General features: G+C 35.9%; 2 protein-coding genes and 1 pseudogene across 3 annotated transcripts; all 3 read right to left on the bottom strand.

Moving 5' to 3' along the window:
• Nucleotides 1-508: 508 nt before the first annotated feature.
• Nucleotides 509-10,167, bottom strand: LOC139778526 (uncharacterized; annotated as a pseudogene).
• Nucleotides 9,997-21,358, bottom strand: LOC139778523 (uncharacterized). Its single transcript, XM_071716477.1, has 4 exons — nucleotides 21,080-21,358; nucleotides 20,041-20,251; nucleotides 12,491-12,610; nucleotides 9,997-11,104 (listed from the first exon to the last, which is right to left on the bottom strand). The coding sequence occupies exons 2-4, from the start codon at nucleotides 20,173-20,175 to the stop codon at nucleotides 10,406-10,408; spliced, it is 954 nt and encodes a 317-aa protein (XP_071572578.1). The 5' UTR covers nucleotides 20,176-20,251; nucleotides 21,080-21,358; the 3' UTR covers nucleotides 9,997-10,405.
• On the bottom strand, nucleotides 17,216-20,034 carry LOC139778522 (uncharacterized). Of its 2 annotated transcripts, none has more exons than XM_071716474.1 (4): nucleotides 19,551-20,034; nucleotides 18,787-19,471; nucleotides 18,554-18,667; nucleotides 17,216-18,449 (listed from the first exon to the last, which is right to left on the bottom strand). In XM_071716474.1, exons 2-4 carry the CDS (start codon nucleotides 19,289-19,291, stop codon nucleotides 17,956-17,958), a joined length of 1,113 nt encoding a protein of 370 aa, XP_071572575.1. In that variant the 5' UTR covers nucleotides 19,292-19,471; nucleotides 19,551-20,034; the 3' UTR covers nucleotides 17,216-17,955. The 2 variants fall into 2 exon arrangements, with proteins under 2 accessions (XP_071572575.1, XP_071572576.1); XM_071716475.1 differs by having other exon boundaries at nucleotides 18,787-19,466.
• Nucleotides 21,359-22,020: the final 662 nt, after the last annotated feature.

Raw genomic sequence — 22,020 nt, 5'->3', positions numbered from 1 at the left:
TTTCGATATTTAATTATTGAAAAATATTTCAGTTATAACATAATTTCGATTTGTTTAGTATTGACGTTGATATTATGTACCATCGCTGACTCATTATTATTTGCCATTCTTGAGCTCTGGTTATTCTACCTGCCTGCCTGCATTGCGCCAGTATTGTTTGCCGACATTAGGACCAGTTGTTACCCGACGCTGAGACCAGTACTAAGCCGTTGGTACTACCAGTGATGCACCAGTATCAGAAATCTGGCAACCAGTACTGGCGCAGTACTAAGCCGATCATAAATCCTGTACTGGGGCAGTACCAGTAGACAACGGCTGGGCCAGTACTGTCTGCCAGTATTGGGCCCAAGTTATCATCCGACACTGCGTCAGTACTGCGCCAGTAGTGTTGCCAGTACTACGCCAGTACCCGAACTGCAACAACCAGTACTGGCGCAGTATTGGGCCGATTGTAAAACCCTATATGGGATGTAATTGAATGTAGATATTTTATTGAGAACACATGAACTATTCTGAAATGTTTTTTTATTTTATATAATACATGATACACTAATTTCTGGCGGAAATCATGCAGCGACCGCCGGATGTCGTATGCACTGCATATACGGGTGGTACATAGTTTTTGTCAATTTTGTATACTTGAATTTTCTTAATTTCGTGTAATCTAATTTCGTATGCTTTAGCATGACTATTTAAACCTAGTGTATCACAAATCTTATACGTGAAATAAACGCTATTATTATTATAAGATATTATTACGGATACAATTCTTGCAAATACCGGATTATCGTCATCGTTTATGCCTAAACGTATAATGTAATTTGATTTATACATTTTTCCATTAATTTGTATCCATGATACTTCGTAATCTTCTTCCGAACAAACTTTTGAGAGTATTTCAGGTTTTAAATAATAAGGCAATCCCCCAATAGTGCGACCTACATTCATCGATGTAGTAAAGCCTTTTTTAGTTAATAATCGATTGCTAAATTGTAATTGCAGTTTTGTGGATAATGTTAACAATAGGTTTCTGCGTGAAGCTACAATTCGGGCATATGTCTTACATATTTTGTGATACGCTTCAAAGCGGATTGAAGATAAATTTTTTAAAGAGCCCATGAGACGAATAATGTTTGGGTAATGGATTAAGAAATGATATTTCGGTTTTAGTGTTTTATTAAATAACGTCATATATAACCTATTGTGCTCTTTAATCAATTGCTGTAAATGTGTGATTTCTTTTTCTGAAATAATTCTACTTGTAACTGTATTGACAATATCGTATAATGTTTGGTATAAAATCCAGACCTCGTCATCTTCAGGAATTACGTCACTGACGATCATTCCGAAGTAACAAATTAAATACGACATTTCTGCAGAAGTCGTAATAAGGCAACCATTCTTAATGTGCCTAGAATTTATCGAAGATATTTTATTCCCTTTATCAACATCGGTGTGATTAAAATACTGTAATCTATCATTTAATTGGTCTAATGAAATATATTTCATTTCAATAATGTGGCCAATAATTTCTGCCATGTCATATCTACACACCCCTTCAAAAAGGTCATGCATAATATCTCATGTTAAATTTATCACATTATGAAAATTCGGTATTTGATTAAAAATGCATCGTTCTTTAACGCCACCAGTTAAATTAATCACATCAGCTTCGTAATTTTCTGTATTTCTTAAATAGTCGGCACACTCTATATATTGTTGGGAAGTTTCAGTTTTCGATGCACGACATATTCGGCAAAAATACTGTGCTGAAAAACTTTCGGTAAAACCGAGAAGACCGTTTAATCCTAATTATCACCAAGTAACCCAAACATTGTGAAGTATACGCGATTTTCCTGACCATTTATGGAAACCAAAATGCCTGTCTCGCTAAGATATTTTAATTCTTGTATAATTGGATGAAGGCATTTCTCATTTCCAAAATTTGATCGGTCAGAACTGTAAATTAATTGACCGAGATGTATATTGTCTAAAGTTGACGAAAATGCGGAAGGTATTGCTGCAATAGAATAATACATTCCACCAACTTTGTGGATACCAGCTGAAGGCGACAACGGATTTCCTGTTTCGAAATCATCAAAATATACAAACAAGGGGATCAATATTTTATTCTGGAAATTACTTTTATATTTTTCCAAAGAGAACCGTGAAATAAATTTGAATAATTTCCATCTGTGCAAGAAGATTCTTTCTCAATATAGGCTGTTATAGTTTCATAAACGTTTGGCAATTCTAAAAATGACTTCAAAACTTTCCGCATTGGTACGATTTGACCTTCACATTTTATCATTTTTAAAACACTTTTTCCATTTTCTATTTTATTATTTAACATCTCTCCAATAATAAATGATTCCGGTGATATAAAATATTTACATTTTTTCAAATAGCATATTCGGTTATACTCTGTATTCAAATCACTGAGAAACGATACGTCAAAACAATCCTTAACTTGTTCATGAAATTCTATTGGTAACACCTTCTGTACTTTCTGCTTAACTTCCTGTAGGACATCATTTACAGTTTCCGACAATTGATCCGTAATTTTTTGAACCGTAGAATTTGCAATTGATGATTCACTATATAAATTCCCAATAAATTTTAATATCGATTCATGTATGCCAGTCTCGAGTGATTTTGGAGATTCAATATCATTAGACTGTGCATCCGTACTGCAAGATTGCAAATAGTCAAAAGTTTGTTCGGAAGGGCTATTTGAAACAATATCATGGTGAGTATTATTTACATTGCTTGTACTGCCGAGATTAAATGTGCATATGCGGACATGTTTTTTAAATGAAGAAACAGTCACGAATTTGCGCGTGCATTTTTTATGGATACAAGTATATTCATTTTCCATCGGGTGCAAACATTTTATATGACCTAATAACTGTTGGCTCTCCCCGCGAATAATTAGCCCACAAATTTTGCAATCCATAATAATTTTTTATTATAAGTAATGCTTTATTAACCGAAGTATTTTATCATAATAAATACATTTTAAAAGTTCAATTTTTGATCAAACTTCAAATCTCAGAAATCATATGAAACAAATATTAACTATTACTCAAGTATTTTCATGTTGCTGTTATTCATGTACCTTATCTTTTTTTTTTAATTTGTTAACTAAATTGCAAATTGACGGTATTTTGTCGTCGAAAGCGGTTTTAATACCATAAATACCCCATTGTAGTAGGTACCACAAGTGGTCACTTTCTAGTGGATACCGTACGTTGTATGAAATAAACGTTTTGAACGCCACGTCCAGGGCTTTTAACACAGAAGGTATTTCCATAAGTCGTTCATCGATGCACAGATAGACTTTCTCGATGGAAGTTGCTTCTGCCCCGACAACTACTACGAATGGCTGAACCGTCTGCCCGAATTGATATAATTTTTCAGTTTTTTGCCGTATAGCCTCTTGAATATCTCCGGGAACCTACACATAATAATTTATATTTAAATATTACTATACTTCATGTCATAATATTAATTACAATTCTTTTATAATTAATAATAATTAACTATATTATTATTATTTATTACATGATTACTAATGGCGCTATTATACTATTAATGTTACTCTTGAATTGCTAGTATATAATAATTGTTATTGTTGTTATTATTGTTATTATTGTTGTTCTTAATAATAACTTGTAATAACAACATTTTTACAGTTTCGCTCATTGTGTTTGAATAGCACGCTAACCACTTAACCATCCCGACCCCTAAATTATTGTTATTATAATCGTAATAATTATTATTTTTATTTTTATTACCGTGACAAGTAAAATAATTCCTTCCCTACTTTCAACGGTGGAAGGCTTCCAATAGGTTCTCTTTCCCTGTTTTTTTATGGAAATTTTGTTAGATTTCGGCGGTACTAATGCCGCGAGAAGGAAAATTTGAATAAAATTCTGAGAATCTGCAAATAAAATACAATGCATATAAATAAGTAAATATACATTGCACACAAATATGGGCCCGATCTTATTTAGGTACTAACTATTAGTTAGGTTTCCATTCTTCAGGACCTCCAAGAGTAATTCATCTGATGAACTAAGATATTTCTCATTTAAAGATAGTACAGCGTTAAAGAAATCATTCCACTTGCGTATCAAGAGTTGATCTTGCTCTTTATATTTTTGGCAAAAATCCTGTTCAATCTACGGAATTAATCATTTATGTTTGTATTATATCTTTAAACGTTAAACAGTCCGGTTTCTTTGAATTATGTTGCGACCAATGAAACAAAAATTATAAAAGAAACTGTTTTATACGCACTAGTAAGTAACTGTTCACCGTTAATAGAATTGGCCATTCTTCAAACAGGTCATGAAGAGTTTTCTTGTTCATGCAATTTACCAGTCGCAATGTATATGAAATATTCCAATGGTTGATGACATCGGCCCACGGTACTCTATTGTGAATTAGCCATATTTTACTGTTTTCTGAAAATTGTTAAAGACACATAAAAGTAATATACATATAAACCACTAACCACTAACCACTTCAATTTTTAAGATAAAATGCTTTACATGGGCTTGAAATTTTCCTTAAAATCTTTTATATTGATTTCTTAATGCCGCGTGGTATTTTTCAAAAATTAAAAATCGCGGACATTAGCGAATAAACTGATCGAGACTGATAAAAATATTTTGTGTATTAAATTCATATTATCGTCATTAGAAATTCAGGATATGTCCGGTTACTTTTTTTTGTCTTTTTAAGGAATTAAAGTACAAGGCGAAATAGACTAAACAAATTTGTCCACATTTGTTTACACAAATTTCGAGTTTCGACAAGGGAATCTAAGAAATTCCTTTTTACTATTTTCTGTGCAAAATAATATTCTTCAAAAATTCTGACAAAAAATCAAAAAGTTCAGTTTTATCTAGAAAACTGCATACGATTTTCAAAACAAAAGAGTTATTTTTTCGAATAATATATCATTTTATGGAGAGTATATCAACAAAAATTGCAGGCCCTTATGAAGCATTTTATTTTCAAAATTGAAGTGGATATAGAGGGGGCTTGGTTTCGCAGAGACTGCCCCATGAACATGATGTATCTGTACCCTGCGCTTCCGACGGCATGCAAGTAGCTGCCTCAGGTATTACGTCGCTTGTTAATTTAATATTCGCTTCTCGTAAAAATGTGATTTTATTCCGGTATTTATCCACCAACTTCCCTTTAGCAACTTTCGATTTTTGGTTCAAAGAATCTCTTTTAAACACAGGAGGAACATAATATGTTTCTTTACATTCTTCCGGAAATACGTGAACGATATCATCAGCAATAGCATCAAAATCCTCGTTTCGAAGATTTCTGAAAAATTGATGCTCATAAAATAGTTTGAAAAACTTTTAACAAATACATTTTTAGGTTTTCACGTTTTTTAAAGCTAAATATTTGACATTATTATAAGTACATTATTAAAAATATATTTCTTAATTATAAACATTGATTTATACATTATAAGTTTTTGCTTACGTTGTGCAGTTGTTCAAAGCATGTGTGACAATGATGTCACATACGTAACTTTGACATTTTGTTGATAAGTCCCTCGTGTTGTTATAAATTTTTAGTACCGCTCGTCCCGTTGCATCTTTTTCCAATATTTTTTTGACGTCAAAGTCTACACCCTGTTTTAATTTTCTTTTTTTTGTGACCAGATTTGTGTCTTGTAAATTGAATGTCTCAGCTGATTCCGCGCTTTCTTTATTACGACTCTCTTCATAAACAGTAACAACTTTATCGTCCTGCAATAACTGTGGTGGTTCAACAATATTTGTATGTAGTGAATCGGTAATTTGGCGGTGTACATCCAGGTGCACTGCAGTATCCAATGAAACGGATCCGTCAACGTTGACAATTCCGGCGATTACGGATTCTACCTGTTGATTTTTCACGCTTGGAAATTCAACCTATGAATACATCATAAAAATAGTTATTAATTATTATTAATTATTAAACATATTAATTATTATTAGAGTAGAACCATATAAAGGTAAGGCATTTTGTAAATATCAGAAGTAAGAAATAGGTATTTGGAAGTGATTTTAGGTGACGTTGTGACCGGACGGCACAAGGTAAGCCCGATCCACGCGGTTATTTTCCTATCTAACGGTCGCCACTCGGTTTGACCTTTGACCACCGAGAAGGTAAATTCGCACCAACGCCCTGTTTCTCGCCAAGACGCTAATGTTATTCCTGAGTATCAGGCTGATGTCCTCGCTGGATCACCGTTGCTGTATCCCATCTCCAGATCCTCGCCTATTTGCATACTGGATAAAGGTACGTCTCGATAACTTATATTAATTATGCGCTAATATTCTTCTTCTGTTGCAGGCCCTGCCCGGGATGGATCGTCGTTGCTGCTGATCGTCTCCGGATCCTCGCTTTACATCGCATACCAAATCGCCGCTGGACAACGAGGGATCATCGCCAAGGGACAAGGTAAGTAGAAGGTAAGTGCCACTAATTATATAATTAATCTTGAGACTTTGTTTCAGAATTAATAATTCTTTAATCTCCGATCTTTATCTCAGCTCTACAGATCGTTTCACAATTCATAAAGGTGTTTCACAAAGGTGTTGTCACACTTCGGTGTGAATGCCGCTTTATTTGTAGCAATTTCCGCAATCGCTGATTTAATTGATCCCAGTGGATTATTTACAACAAAGGACGCTGTTCGCACGATATCTCGTAGTCGCAAGACCCAATGTCCACGATTGTAGTATACTTGATACGCACTTATGCTGCGTTCCCACTATACGCGTCGCGCGTCGCGTCACGACGCCGCGTCATAAGTTATCCAATCAAAACGTTTCATTTTTATGGCAAGATCTCGCGTCGGAAATGATGTCATAAAATGAAACGTTTTGATTGGATAACTCATGACGCGGCGTCGTGACGCGACGCGCGACGCGTATAGTGGGAACGCAGCATTAGAGTCGTCGCCGTTCTATCGCACTGTCACTTAATTGTTGATAACTAATTATCTCTCGCTATTGTTGAACGAGCGTTTAACGCGCAATTACGCGGGAGTTCCCGATTGTTATATATCTCCGGCTACTATCGAGGTGATCTACTTTCGCGGTATACGCTACTGACAAGCCACGTCCGTTCGCTCCGGCGATATTCGAGAGACTGCCTCGATCGGTCCGTCTCGCGCTGGCTCCCCACCGCGCCGAGCTATCCCTACTCCCGGGTTGTTTTCGTCGTTCGTCGTGACGTCACAACTTTCTCTTTCTATCTGCGCACGCGCTCCCATACAGCCGCGCGTGATTATCATGCTTGTCCCCGGTGCCCCTGATTCGGACGCTCCCGGGTGGAAATTTCCATGCCCGGTACCATGCGGAGGATCCCGCTCGCCGATACCGCTGCACCAGGTTTTCACCTTTTCCAATTCTGCCGCGCCGCTGACGCCGTCCCGTGCGCACCGCCCCGGGGATGTCCCTGAAGACGATTCCGGGCTGATTCCCTGGAGAAGATGTCCAGATGCTGCGGAGGTTGTCGGCCGTTGACGCCGACCTGTGCGCACCGCTTAGGAGGTGCTCCGGAACACGATTCCGGACCGACTTCCTGGGGAAGTTGCCCGGGTGTCTTTTCAGTCGTCGTCCGTTGACGCCGACCTGCGCGCATCCCTTCGGAGATGCTTCATGACCAGATTCCGAGCCGACTTCCTGGAGAAGTTGCTCGCTCGTCCTTTTGATTGCCGGCCATTGACGCCGACCTGTGCGCATCTCCTTGCAAGTGCTACGCAAGAGGATTCCGGGCCGACTTCCTGAAGAAGTTGCCCGTGAGACCTTTTGGTCGTCGGCCGTTGACGCCGACCTGCGCGCACCTCTCTGGAAGTGCTCCGGAGGAAGACTTCGGTGTGACTTCCTGTGGAGGATGCCCCGGTTTCTCCCTGGTGGTCGGACGATGACGCCGACCCTATAGGTGGGTGTCCCAGGTCCTCGTGGGGTCGATTCGGACCCTTGCCCCTGGGGAAGAGGTCCCCTTTTGGATTTCATGCGCCGCCGACGACGCCGACCCTGTAGTCGCGCGTACTAGGTCCAGTCGTTACCTTTCCGAACCTTATATCCTGGAGATTGTCGCAGTCTGATTTCCGCGCCAGTGCCCTTACCTATTTCGGCCGCCCCTTGCTCTCGCGCGTACGGCCTTTTCCGTAAGGCAGACGAAAGCCGCGGTTTTTGTCCTGTCGCCCGCCGCTGCTGCGAAGCGCGCGGTCGCAAGGTTAGGTCAACATTTCAATAATTGTTTCAAATTTATTTTCACTGTTACTATACGCTTTACGGACAAACGTAAAAAAATTTTCTTATCGAAATATTCACATTACTTTTAAAGTCAATAAATCTGCTACACTACGTACAATACTAAGAATATACTTAAACAATAAAAATAAGTTACCGAGCCAACACAGAAGTAAAAAAAACAAGCTACAAAACTTGAAGAACTTTGAAATATTGAACAACGAGCAAATAGAAGGAATGAATATGCTTTAATTATACGATAAGAACCATCACCATACATTTGTCATGCTCATATATTTTGATTTTATTTTAAGTCTTAACCCCATGCTGGGAATTAATTCTTTAAAGTCAACGTGGCTCCCAGAGTCTTCATGTCGCTTATGTCATTATCTGTAGAATAAAATTAATAACAAAACGTATGTAAGTAGGTACAACAAATTTAAACAATTGAGGCACTCAAGAACAGTACTATATATCCCTACTGAAAATAATCAGGTCATTTGACTGGTGATTTAACAGGTGATTTATCAGCTGATAAATCGATAATGAATGAGGTGAAAAATTCATCTCAGAAATCAGCTGCAAAATCGGATAAACAATTAAATTAAAGTTGATTGAAAAACGTTAAGTGCGAAATTTGGTAGATACGATGATCGAATTCTACGATAATCGAGTCGGTAATTTTAAAAACATAAATGGACAAAGAAAAATTGACTATTTTTCTTATTTAATTATATGAAAAACAAATTATTAAAATGTATTATTCGAAATACATGATAGGTTAAGCATTGGGTAAATTCAAAATTAAATCAAATGAACTAATTAGTGTCCACAGATGAAAAAGAAAACGTGTGTCACACAGAACTATCTAATGGCTCGTCTACAATAGCCGTAAAAGTACGCAGTAAGACGTGAGCAGTAAACTATTGACCAACCACAATCGATTATTCTTGAATTGTAAAAATCCCATTAGTCAACAGCTTAATGTTTACGTCTTACTGCATACTGTTGCGGCTATTGTAGACGAGCCATAAAACAAATGCGCGATATATGCGAAAAGATAACCTGTTTTTTTGTGCGAGAATTGCTAATGCGGCGAGGCACACGCTCAACTGTTCATGCATCGCGTTTTGTACTCACCCTGTAATTTTCTTAAAATGTCCTCTTTGGACGGTAGATCGCACAAAAACTCTTCCATCTTCGTCAACTACACAAATATTAACTCACGCTGCGGTCCACTTGACGCTATAAATGCTTTGGAGCGTTCTTCTTCTCCTTCTTTCTTTATTGAAAGAAAAGAGAAGAGAAATGTTTCGAAGCATTTGTAGCGTCAAGTGTACCGCAGCCTCAATCACGATCTCACGGCACTCACGAAATTCGGTAGACTATGACGCCATTACTCTGCGAAACCGGCAGGAAGAGCAGATCGACGCGCGCGCCGCGCACTGCGCAGCATTACGCGCGAGACTCACGGAACCGAGCACGAAACAAAGCAAGATTTCTTATCTATTAAGAAATATAGAGTTGGCTCAACAAATCGCATTCGTTTCACTCAAAAGAATGAACTTTATTTGATCCAACATCTCACACATTTGTATGAAATAAATCATTCAACTATATCGCCGAGTTGACACAAATATGAATGATAAAGTAACCAACAAAACATTCATTTATATTAAATATAATTCGTTTGCTTGAAATAAATATTTCAGAAAAGTGTCAACCAAATATATTTAATTGGCATAAAGAAACCTTTTTCTCAGTGTATTCTTTCACTCAAAGCTTTTAACTCTTTAATCAATTTCTTATAAAGACTTAAGTAGGATGAAGATTGATCCATCTCGAGAGATGACAACTACAAGTCGACCGCCACATGTCACACCTATGTATAATTATTAGACATCGAATTTTTTTATGCAGATTAGTGGAAAAGAGAGCAATTAATAACTAACAAGGAAACCCACGGAAGTGTTCCCCTCCGATTTTGATGAGCTTTTAGTATGTTGTTCTCTACATGAAAATAAGGGACACGTATTTTTTTATACGTGCCCATACGCGTGTTTAGGGGATAAAACACCCCTTTGAAAAAGATCGGCTTTCCTTTTTTGAGTCAAATATCTCCGAAACTATAAAAGATAAAAAAAACACACCATTAGATTGTTCGAAGAATACAATTCCAAATTTAAATCTGGCAAGCATTCCTCTTTATTAATGTTCGAATATTCTGTCGAATATTTCGTGCCCGAAGTTACTTCTTCCTGCGTCGGATCGTCTCCTTTATTCGTTTGATAGCCAGCGGGCTGTTTCTGTGTCTCTTGGTTCGAAGGATACAATTCCAAATTTAAATCTGGCAGGCATTCCTCTTTAATAATGATGTTCGAATGTTCTGTCGAATATTCCGTGCCCAAAGTTACTCCTTCCTGCATCGAATCGTCTCCTTTATTCGTTTGATAGCTAGCGGGCTGTTTCTGTGTCCCTTGGTTCGAAGGATACATATCCAAATTTAAATCTGGCAGGCATTCCTTTTTATTAATAATGTTCGAATGTTCTGTCGAATATTTCGTGCCCAAAGTTACTTCTTCCTGCGTCGGATCGTCTCCTTTATTCGTTTGATAGCCAACGGGCTGTTTCTGTGTCCCTTGGTTCGAAGGATACAATTCCAAATTTAAATCTGGCAGGCATTCCTCTTTAATAATGATGTTCGAATATTCTATCAAATATTCCGTGCCCAAAGTTACTCCTTCCTGCGTCGGATCGTCTCCTTTATTCGTTTGATAGTCAGCGGCCTGTTTCTGTATCTCTTGGCGTTGATTCTTCGAAGATTCCTAGTCGTAATAAAAATTAAAATAACCGAGTTAATGCAAAATATACCCAAATGGACCTGAACGAAAAGATATCAGCTCGGGGATCTAGAAAGTGCGATTCTGATTAAGAAGTTTCATTAAGGATTTAAAAAATCGAATGTTTATATGATACATAAAAGAGTCAATGGTATTAAAATATCATAAAAGACTAGACGAAGTTAACGCATTCCAAAAGGACACTATTCTGTTAAAAAAATTAAGACAAAATATCCGATTGCGGTATCGAGGAAGAAAACATGATATATAGGGGGAAGTGGGGATCATTGATACGATTTTTTTCAAGAGTTAAATAAATAACTTTGCAGATAGATTAAGATAAATGTAATAGGTTAAATTTAAAAGCTTGTCCTTCTACTTACGTGTTTTGATTGCCTTTTTGCTGTAGGTTAATAATAAGAAATGTTATAACATTTTTTGTAAAAAATGAAATTCGTATCAATGTGCCTCATATACGGGGTACAATGATACGGGCATGGGGCACTGATTCTCAGTGATCTATATTAATATTATTCAGAAATAAATTGGATTATTATTAAAACAAGCTATGTTTATTGTATATAGAGATATAGAGATATTTATTTATACGGAATTAACAATTTTACGGCATCTTCATCAATATAGACCCTATCGGTCTTTTTTTGGTACGTTCTTACCATTTTCGTCTAAAATAAAATAAAAATATCTTACTTAATACTATAAACTACATAGATACATATTGATATGTATCAAAGTGCTCCACGAGTCAGTGTACGAATCTGCCCCACAGCGTCATACATAATAAAATATATTCTCAGCCGAAAATAATACAAAGTCATGTCAATATTTTCGACAAATTAGTAAGAGATATACTGTTTCTTACTTTTGACGAAATATTTATTTAGTATTAATCAGATTAATGTGAAAAATCACGCTTTAAAGACTTTTGAAAATATTTACCTGAGAGTACGCAAAACACGTTTATACCTGTCATTCATCAAGTGGCTACTGCTCGCGTACGAAATTTGGTTAGGTTATTCGTGTATCATAACGCCATATATGCATGGATACGTGACCTTCTTAGATGTTTCTCATGCAGAGATATGATGACTGTATCAATGTTCCCGCTGTATCAATGATCCCCACTTCCCCCTAATATTAAATGCATGTATCAATAATTCAGTAACCAGCAGTAAGAATAATCTTATCACCGGTCCAAATTAATTAACTATATATGCATTTATTTCGCGTGGTGCAGACGATCGTGGCGCAAGCTCTCGGTTCTACAGAATTAGCATTTTTTTCTATTCACACTATTATCTCAATATCTTATGAATGATCTGTCTTGCGAGATTAGGATATAATACTTACAATAAGCCACCATAATCTCTCCTGAATTACATGACAGCTGTCGTAAAAGTCACATACAAAATCTAATTTGTCGACACAACTCGCACAAATTTGCTGCGGCAGAGCATCGTCATTGTGGATCTGAAATAATTTAATAATTTTAGCATGTCTGATGTCTGATGACGTTAGATGATTATTAATTCTATATTAAAAAAGTCAGTGAAATATTTAATTTATATTATTAGTATTTATTTATAATTGATAACAGGGAAAACAAAGAAGCAACATGAAGAATATGGCAGAGAGAAGAGATAAGAGACGAGTTGCGTACGTGCAAAGTTAACGTGACGACACAAAGTAAAATGTTATAAAGTATATAAAATAACTATTAATATTATATTATTAATATATAATTAGCCAATGGGTAATATGATAAAAAATAAGGAAGAGAAATTTGCATATTTTCGCACTGACTACCCTTTTAACTTTCTAGCCATATCTCATCAAATCGAAGCATATATGGAGGATGAAGATCGGAGTTAAATTCGAAATCTGCTGATTATGAGTTGACCATTTGACATAATTCCGTAAAAAAAAATCATATTTTATTCTTACAGATTTTAAAATAAACAACATAAAATATAAAACACTTACTTTTTATTAAACTATCTTTTAATGCTGAAGTAATCAATTCTATTCTAACAAACTATCTAATATTTTTATATATAGATTTATAAGAAGCCATTTATCTGAAAAAATATACATAAATTCAGTTCTTTTTTTTTTTTAAGAGATTATGGCTCTGTCGGGTTCGATCACTTCATTTTTTTTCCACAAAAAGCTCCACCGTAAAGTAGTAAAAAATTCCATCATCCTAACAGTCTTCTAGAAACAGTTTGTGAACTGTATGCTCTATATACATATATGTATATTTAGTTACGCATAATTCAACTCATTATATAAGTAAATTAATTTTTACTTTCTCAACAAAGTATAATCAACAATAAATTAGACATAAAATTATGGTTAAAACACCAATGTGTGTGTGTGTGTGTGTGTGTGTGTGTGTGTGTGTGTGTGTGTGTGTGTGTGTGTGTCACTTTAGAAAACTTAAATGTAGGGTAAAATGAATCAAAAGTATTTGAAAAGTATCATACCTTTATTAAGGCAACAGTGGAATCATTAAACAAGTTTTTTTTATCGTGGAAATTAATTCTATATAAATATACAAATGTGCGCGCGTACGCACAGGTGTGTGTGTATGTGCGTGTGTGTGTGTGTATAGAGTCACTTAACTTATCTCTATATGCAATTAACACACGGACGTGTCTTCAATGATCAAGGAAAGGAGTATTATCTTGTAATTATATATATATATGGGACATTCCATGTCAACCGGAACAGCGCCACGCCCAAAATTTGAGAGGGTTTAAAAATTTGTTTTGGGGTGCAAAATTTATGTAAACATATTAGCTTTCGAATACCGAGTGCGCATTTTAAAAAATTCAAAATGGCGGACTCAGTATGGCGCCTAGAATAAAGAGAGTCACACAATAAAAAGTTATAACTTGAAAAAAAAATTATAAAACCACAGAGTAAAATTTTGTTTTGCATCTAAATTGTGTGTTCATTCGTGTACTTTACGTTAGGTATATTGGATTTAAAAAAATTCAAAATGGCGGATCCAATATGGCGGACGAAAAATCGAAACTTAAAATTTGTAATTGAAAAAAATATGGTCATATTCTGCGTCAAATTTGAAGTATAAATGCCCTCTTGCGATTTTTCGATATAACGCATCCTTTTCGAGATAAAAATTCATTAATATCGAAGTGCTGATTAAACTTGGAAGACATGTAACTTGTGCACGTGATAGTAGGTTTTGGGGTCACTGAAAACAAATCTGATATGATGAATAATATGAAAATTCAAAACGGCGGAGTCAGAATGTGTGTGTGTGTGTGTGTGTGTGTGTGTGTGTGTGTGTGTGTGTGTGTGTGTGTGTGTGTGTGTGTGTAATAGAACAACAACAACACAGAACCCTGGTTCAGTGACTCCCGAACAAGATTCTTTTAATGTTTACTTAAATTCAGCTAGAGTTGCTGTAGAAAAGGCTTTTGGCAGATTGAAAGGACGCTGGAGAATTCTTCTGAAGAGACTAGACGTATCACATACATTTGTTCCCAATATAACCAGCGCGTGCTGCATTCTACAGAACTTCTTAGAATACACAAATGAACACTTCGTGCAGCAATGGCTTGAACATGTGGCTGATGCAGAAATACTGTTTCCACAACCAGGACAATATTTTGGGTTCAGACATTCGTCAGCATTTAACAACTTATTTATCGCAAAATTTTCCTTTACGCCACATTGCAGTATGCTGAGATAGCTATTATTTTATAAGAATAAAAATATTATATTAGGAATACATTATTTTAGTAAGTCAATCTTATAATTTTAATAAAATTAGATATAGTACATTTATCATTATGTTATTCTCAACAAAAAAAAGTAATAGTAATAATATCGTTTATTTTTAAAATATTTTATTTGTAGCATATAGGTATTGCATATAGGTATACAAAATCTTTGGTAAACGACTAATGAAAACTTATGTCTTACATTCCAACGTTAGATAGTTGCATATTGAGCATAATATGCATCACAGTTTTTCTTGTTTCTTAACTTTGCAAAATCCCCTTATTTTAATAATCCGTTTGCGCTATTATTACTGTATATAAAACACTTGTAGCGACATACAGAACATACAAGAACATTAAAATATGTGACTTAAACGATTAATGTAAACTTAAACGACTACTGTAATTTTAAACGATCAATAAAAACGTAAACGACTAATGAAAACTTATGTCTTACATTCCAACGTTAGATAGTTGCATATTGAGCATGATATTCATCACAGTTTTTCTTGTTTCTTAACTTTGCAAAGTCCCCTTATTTTAATAATCCGTTTGCGCTATTATTACTGTATATAACCCTGGTGGAAATAATTTTACAACAATTTACGTATTTCTATGAAAAATTACAATCTTCTACAACAAATCACAAATTTCTACAAATTTGTGAAAATTGTAGAAATTTATGGTAAATTGTAGTAAATTGTAGTAAATTGTAGTAAGTTGTAAAAAGTAATAGAAAATTGTAACAACTTTTTGTACGAACATTTTTATGAGACGTAGTAAATCGTAGAAGTTGTAGATTATTGTAAAAATCATAACTATTTATAACTATCTACAACATTCTGCGAATATTTTTTATGAGAACGTAGTAAATTGTAGAAGTTGTAGATTATTGTAAAAATTACAACTATTTACAACTTTCTACAACGTTCTAACAATATTTTTTATAAAAATTGTAGTAATTTGTAGAAGTTGCAAATTATTGTAAAAATTACAACTATTTACAACTTTCTACAATATTCTAAAAATATTTTTATGATTAAATGTAAGATATAAACAAAGTATACTTGTCCCACTCTAACTTATATATTGCATCAGTGTGCACTAGTTCAGCAGTGCAGGAATAGAAACAGATCTTATTGAAAATTGTAGATTTCAGCATAGTCTGATGTAAAAATGTCGAACATGTCGCATATTTAGTATGTTTATCCAGTGAGAAGGCTGATGTCGAATCGACGTCAATTCAACGTCGATTCACCGGAAACTCATCGACATCGAAATTAACATAAAAAATCAGCTGATTTCAATCAAATTGTTTTGGCATCATGAGTTGCTTCTTTCTAAGTTACCTGTGTTCAAAACTCTAAAAATTTTGTCTAAAATTAAGAGACTATTATATGACCGGTATTCATAGTCGGATCTTATTTCAAGACCGTCTTAAGTTATGTCTTAAGACGCTAAAGCCTCTTGCACAATGCCAGGCAACAGGCAATAGGAACAGGGAATAGAAATCAGAAATCATGTATAAATGCAGAATAAATAGTGACACAGGCAATAGACACAGAGTTTCCGTCACGTTGAAAATTCTGTGCCTATTGCCGCCTGTTGCCAACCAATCATAGTATTCGAATTTTTTAGGTTGTAATTAACGATTTTTTGGTTATTTCCTGTTCCTATTGCCTGTTGCCTGGCATTGTGCAAGGGGCTTAATACGGCTATGCGATTGGTTCATGACATTTTAAGATTGAACTTAAGACGGTCTTGAATATAAGAACTGACTATGAATATCGGCCTGTCACCATATGAGATGCATAGTCATCGGTTCGATATCGATCGACATCGAATCGATGACTATCTGCATACTATATGGTGATAGTCTCTTAATTTTAGACAAAATTTTTAGAGTTTTGAACACAAGTAACTTAGAAAGAAGCAACTTGATGCCAAAACAATTGAAATCGGCTGATTTTCAATGTCAAATTCGATGTCGATAAGTCATCGATTCGATATCGAATAGATGACCGACATCAATTTTGTAAGAAATATATATATATATATATATAATGAGCCGACCCTATTAAGAGCTGACACCTTCCGTACGTCTGCTAACAATAAGTGTAACATATATAGACAATACGAAACGTCTTCATCAATCAATGTTGTAGCACAGTGCGGAAGGTGACTGACTCAAGAGCCAGGGGTTTCAGGTTCAAATCCAGCGGTGGTAAGCAAATATTTCTAAGTATGTACAATATAAATTTATTTAATTAAGCTTGCACGTAATAAAGATTTTCAGCAATAAAATAATGTTCAACGAGAGAAGTAAATTTTATATTTTATTTTGTAGTATATATCCAAAAAGTTGTAGTTATTCATAAAAATTTCTACGTAAATTTATGAAAAATTACAAACATGGCCCAAATCGTGTACTTTTGACGTAAAAATTACGTAAAAATAGCGTGAAAAGTTGTAATTATATTATAAGAAATTGTAGTTTTCGCATAATTTTTGCGTGAAAATTTGTAAAATTATTTCCACCAGGGAAAACACTTGTAGCGACATACAGAACATACAAGAACATTAAAATATGTGACTTAAACGATTAATGTAAACTTAAACGACTACTGTAATTTTAAACGATAAATAAAAACGTAAACGACTAATGAAAACTTATGTCTTACATTCCAACGTTAGATAGTTGCATATTGAGCATGATATTCATCACAGTTTTTCTTGTTTCTTAACTTTGCAAAGTCCCCTTATTTTAATAATCCGTTTGCGCTATTATTACTGTATATAAAAAACTTGTAGCGACATACAGAACATACAAGAACATTAAAATTAAAATACGTGACTTAAACGATTAATGTAAACTTAAACGACTACTGTAATTTTAAACGATCAATATAGGTGTAAACGACTAATGAAAACTTATATGTCTTGCATATATTACTGCAAACTTATTTAGTTAGTTTGTCAGTAGCAGGCGATGTTTGCGAAGGATATGAGGGTTGAACAAAATACCTGTTTTGTGGAATAGGTGATGATACCTATAATTCATGATTAGATGGACATAATGGAATTTCCAATGAAGAGGGAGGCAGTGATATAGTATAGTCTGATGTAGCAGACGGAGGGTGAAGCTGGTGGCACAAAAGTTTTCAATGTTTGCGGTGACATCGACGAGCTTGAACTGTATGTTAAAGCAGACATTGATGATGGTGAAGGATTGCGCACAAAAGTAGATGGTAGTGTCAGCGAAGAATATACGGAGGATTGAACTGTCGGATAAAATGATGGTTGATACTGTTGTTGCTGCTGGATCGTTTGCAATCCTTTTAGAAATCCAACCATAAGCATGCCCATCTGTTGCATTTGATGATCATGTTCTTTTTTCATGATCTCAGCCTCCCATTTCCTCTGTTCTTCCATTTGTTCTTGCAAAGATTTATTCAGCAATTGATTTTGTGTTGTAAAAATGTCATGAAACATCTCAGCTTGTTTTTTGACAAACGTTTCACTGAATTGTTCTCCCCTCTGTATATTCGATAACCGTCCTGCATAAAAGAAAACAAAGTACTGCGTGATTTCTGCTAATATTAAGTGTAAATAATTAACTATTTTTTTCCTAGACAACTCCATAAATATCTGTAATACTGACCTCCAGTTTTTTTACCTCCCTTTCTATTCTTATCTGAGCTAGCGAGTGGTGCATCATCTACCATTTCCACAATAACGTCTTTTGCAAGAAATTTGGCATCACTGTCCGTTCCTTCTGAAATATAAATCTATATTATTTGTATGAAATATAAATGAAGTAGTTGAAAGGGAAAAAAATATGCTTATATATATATATATATATATATATATATATATATATATATATATATATACCTATAATTTGAATTTCCTGAGTTTCTGAGGCACTTGAGGATTCGATACCAACACCATCAACTGCTTGAACCGATGGTCGACCACCAAGCAATTCATCCATTGCTTCGAAATATTGAAACGACATACGATCATGCCCACTGATTGAATTATTTCTCTTGCACTTGTAGTACATTTCTTTTAAATGCTTCATTTTCAATCTCATTTGTATGCCACTTTTGACAAAACCAGCTTGTTTCATGTCTGACTCCAAAGATTTATAAACATCGATATGTTTATATTTTTTCCCGTCCATCAACTTTAAAATTCGTTTGTCAATGCACAATTGAATGAAGTAATTTGTTTCTTTTTCCGACCAATTCATTCCTTTCTTTCTTTTGATATTCACTGTACGTTCTGTGTTTTCTACATCTTTGCAAAGTGCATCCAAGCTTTCTTCGGAATCATTTCCCATTTCGTTATTGCGTTTCCCAATTGTACTCTGACTAATACATGAGTTTTTCTCCATCGAGAAATTCGCAGTCGGCCGTCTGCACGTAGCACTTGTAGCAAAAATACGCTGCGCAATGAAGTCTCGTGTTGAGATATTGCCACTCGAGGTATTCGTCAACCTTGTTTCTTCGAATCGGACGGATACCAGTGATCGTCCACCTTAAATTCTCGGCACACGTATCGCGTGATTCCTACACTAAAATAACCAAAGGCGGTCAAAACGATAAAGTGAAAGTATTATTTATATGTATATTATTTTGCTGAGAAAGCGATACCTTTTAGCAAGTTTGAAGCTGTCGTGCTCAATAACGGGGATTTTCTTAAACGGATTAATCTGCTCGTATTCTGGAGTATATTGCTCGAGATTCTTCAGATTTACGATCTTCTTTTCGAACGGTATGTTCGCATACCGCACAAAAACTTATAAACGCAGAGCCATCTACCAGAATCTATTGGTACACTCTCTGCACTTTAGGCGATCTTTAGGTCACCTGCGTTTACACGCGTTACGTCCTACTTTAGGTCTACGCCTAATTTAGGTCAGGGCACGCGAAAAAGAGACCTGACCCAAGCGAGGTCGCAACTGTTTACATCGTCGCGACCTATCGTGTTTGGGTTGAATATAAGGTATAGGTCGCGGCCTAAACGCACGGTGTAAACTAGACCAGTAACAGTCGCAATACTTAAAAAAAAATTTCCTTCCGGACAAAACACGTCCGAACTGGTCCGCGCACGTTGAGCGAATGGCGAGTCACCGCGACTCACCAGGATGTTGATCTTCTTGTGTATCTTCGTGCCGAGGTAGCGTCTGACACCCTCCTCCCCGAACACGCCGATGTAGATCTTCTCGTACTGGCCGCATAGCCTGCACATTTTTGCCTCACCCTCTTCCACGTCCATTCTTGTTTATCTCGTCGACAAGCGCGTCCTTATACATGCACGCTGGGTGCTAGTGGTGGGCGTGATGGCTACCGCACCCACACAGCACAGGTAGATCCTGAGAATGTTCTCAGTATATCACAAACGTAGATTGTGTATATCCTGTTGATATTCGAAATACGTCTATGATATTTTGAGAACGTACTGAGGATGTTCTAATGTCTGCCCTAAAAGCTTACTCAGTATATACTGAGAATATTTCTTGGTATATTGTGAGTATATTAAAAAAATATTTTGATCACATTACCAGTATCTACTAGAAAATATTTTGCTTGTTAACAAACCAAACAAATAATTTTGTTGCGTTAATGCAAACAAATTTTTGAATTTTGCTCTCTGTCGACTCTTACCGAAGAAAGTTTAATGCCCTGCAAAGCAGGTATAAACGAAGGCCCCGGATGAGGAGCACACTTTGTAAACAAAAAGGGTTATGTCAGAGGCCCTGCTGGTGAGCACGTCCTGACTGGCGAACTTGAGAACGCTGGAGAAACCCTGCCGAGCTGCCCTAGATATAGGAGTCGATGTTGAATCTTAATTACGCGAAAGAATACTGGCGATGCGCCGCGTAGCGGGCGCGAGCCGAACTCTCCTGCCGCGCGAGCTCGCGCTGCCGCCCGCGTGATAAATTTCGAATATTGTTAAAATATCAGTAAAATAATATACTATTCTGATAAATTTAGCATATCCTGAAAATATTCGATAAATAGACCGAATATTACTGATAAATTTCGAATATTCTTAAAATATCAGTAAAATAATATACTGCAAAATATATTATAGAGATATTATCAGTATATCTTGTACATTTATAGTATATTGAGTATTAATTCAGTATATACGAATGATATCATGTGCTGTGTGGGCAAGGTCCGCAAGGTGGAAATCCCGACGGGGCATCCACATCCACACGCACGCCGTTGTCGCCGTTTCGTATCTCGTATCGACGCCACCGCCACGAATGACGTGGAGTGACGCGTGACGCTCCATGACGCTCCCTCCTCCACTCTTTCTCTTTGACGAAATGTTTCGCCCGATTTTTTTTCTTCTTTCTCTTCTTTCTCTCGTTTTTGGAATTATATGTAACCAAAAATATATTTAATAGTTAATAAAAGACGAGGAGACATGGTCGCGTTCTTCCAAAAACGAGATGGATCTAAGTTTTAAAAAGAGATTGGAAGATATTGTCATGTTGGAAATTGATATTTAATAGGAGCCTTCTCTAGCGAGTTATACATTCATCAGAGCGGCAAAGGATTTCTTTATACTTGCTCCAATATCGCAATTAAGAATAGACATGTTACTTTATCAACGAGATTCTCATGGAATCTCCCGTGGAATTTCTACCGCTACTGTTTGGAAAAAAAAATTAAATAATACACAGAGAAATATTGTGTTTATTTTCATGTGCGAGTGTTTGTAAACGTGCCATGAGATTATTGTACAAATTATTTTTACATTTGTACAAATTGTTTGGGCAAATTCTTCGGAGAGAAGAGTAATGAGCTTTATTTAAAATTGTAAGTAATGAATATTGTAATTGTGTAAAAATTATATATTTAAGTTTGTCGGTAATTCCAGGCAGTGATGCAAGTTCTGGCTACGAGCACCCACGGTGCTCTTGGAGTGGGGGAACGCCACTACAAGCGCGCGCCGTGTCCGTGTGACGCTCCGCGCTCGGCTCTGCTCGGGTCTTAGGGTGCCATTACATGGAGCGCGGAAACGCGGAAACGCGGAAGCGCGGAAGACAAAATTTACTAGATTTCCGTCGATCCGTTCCGTTCATTTGGTTGCCTTATATTACATGGA

The sequence above is a fragment of the Temnothorax nylanderi genome, unplaced genomic scaffold (genome assembly GCF_030848795.1).
Source record: "Temnothorax nylanderi isolate EJ_2023f unplaced genomic scaffold, tnyl_v1.0 TNYL_tig0186_pilon, whole genome shotgun sequence".
Classification (NCBI taxonomy): domain Eukaryota; kingdom Metazoa; phylum Arthropoda; class Insecta; order Hymenoptera; family Formicidae; genus Temnothorax; species Temnothorax nylanderi.
The sequence above is the reverse complement of the archived record's forward strand: the minus strand, read 5'-3'. Positions and strand labels throughout refer to the sequence as shown.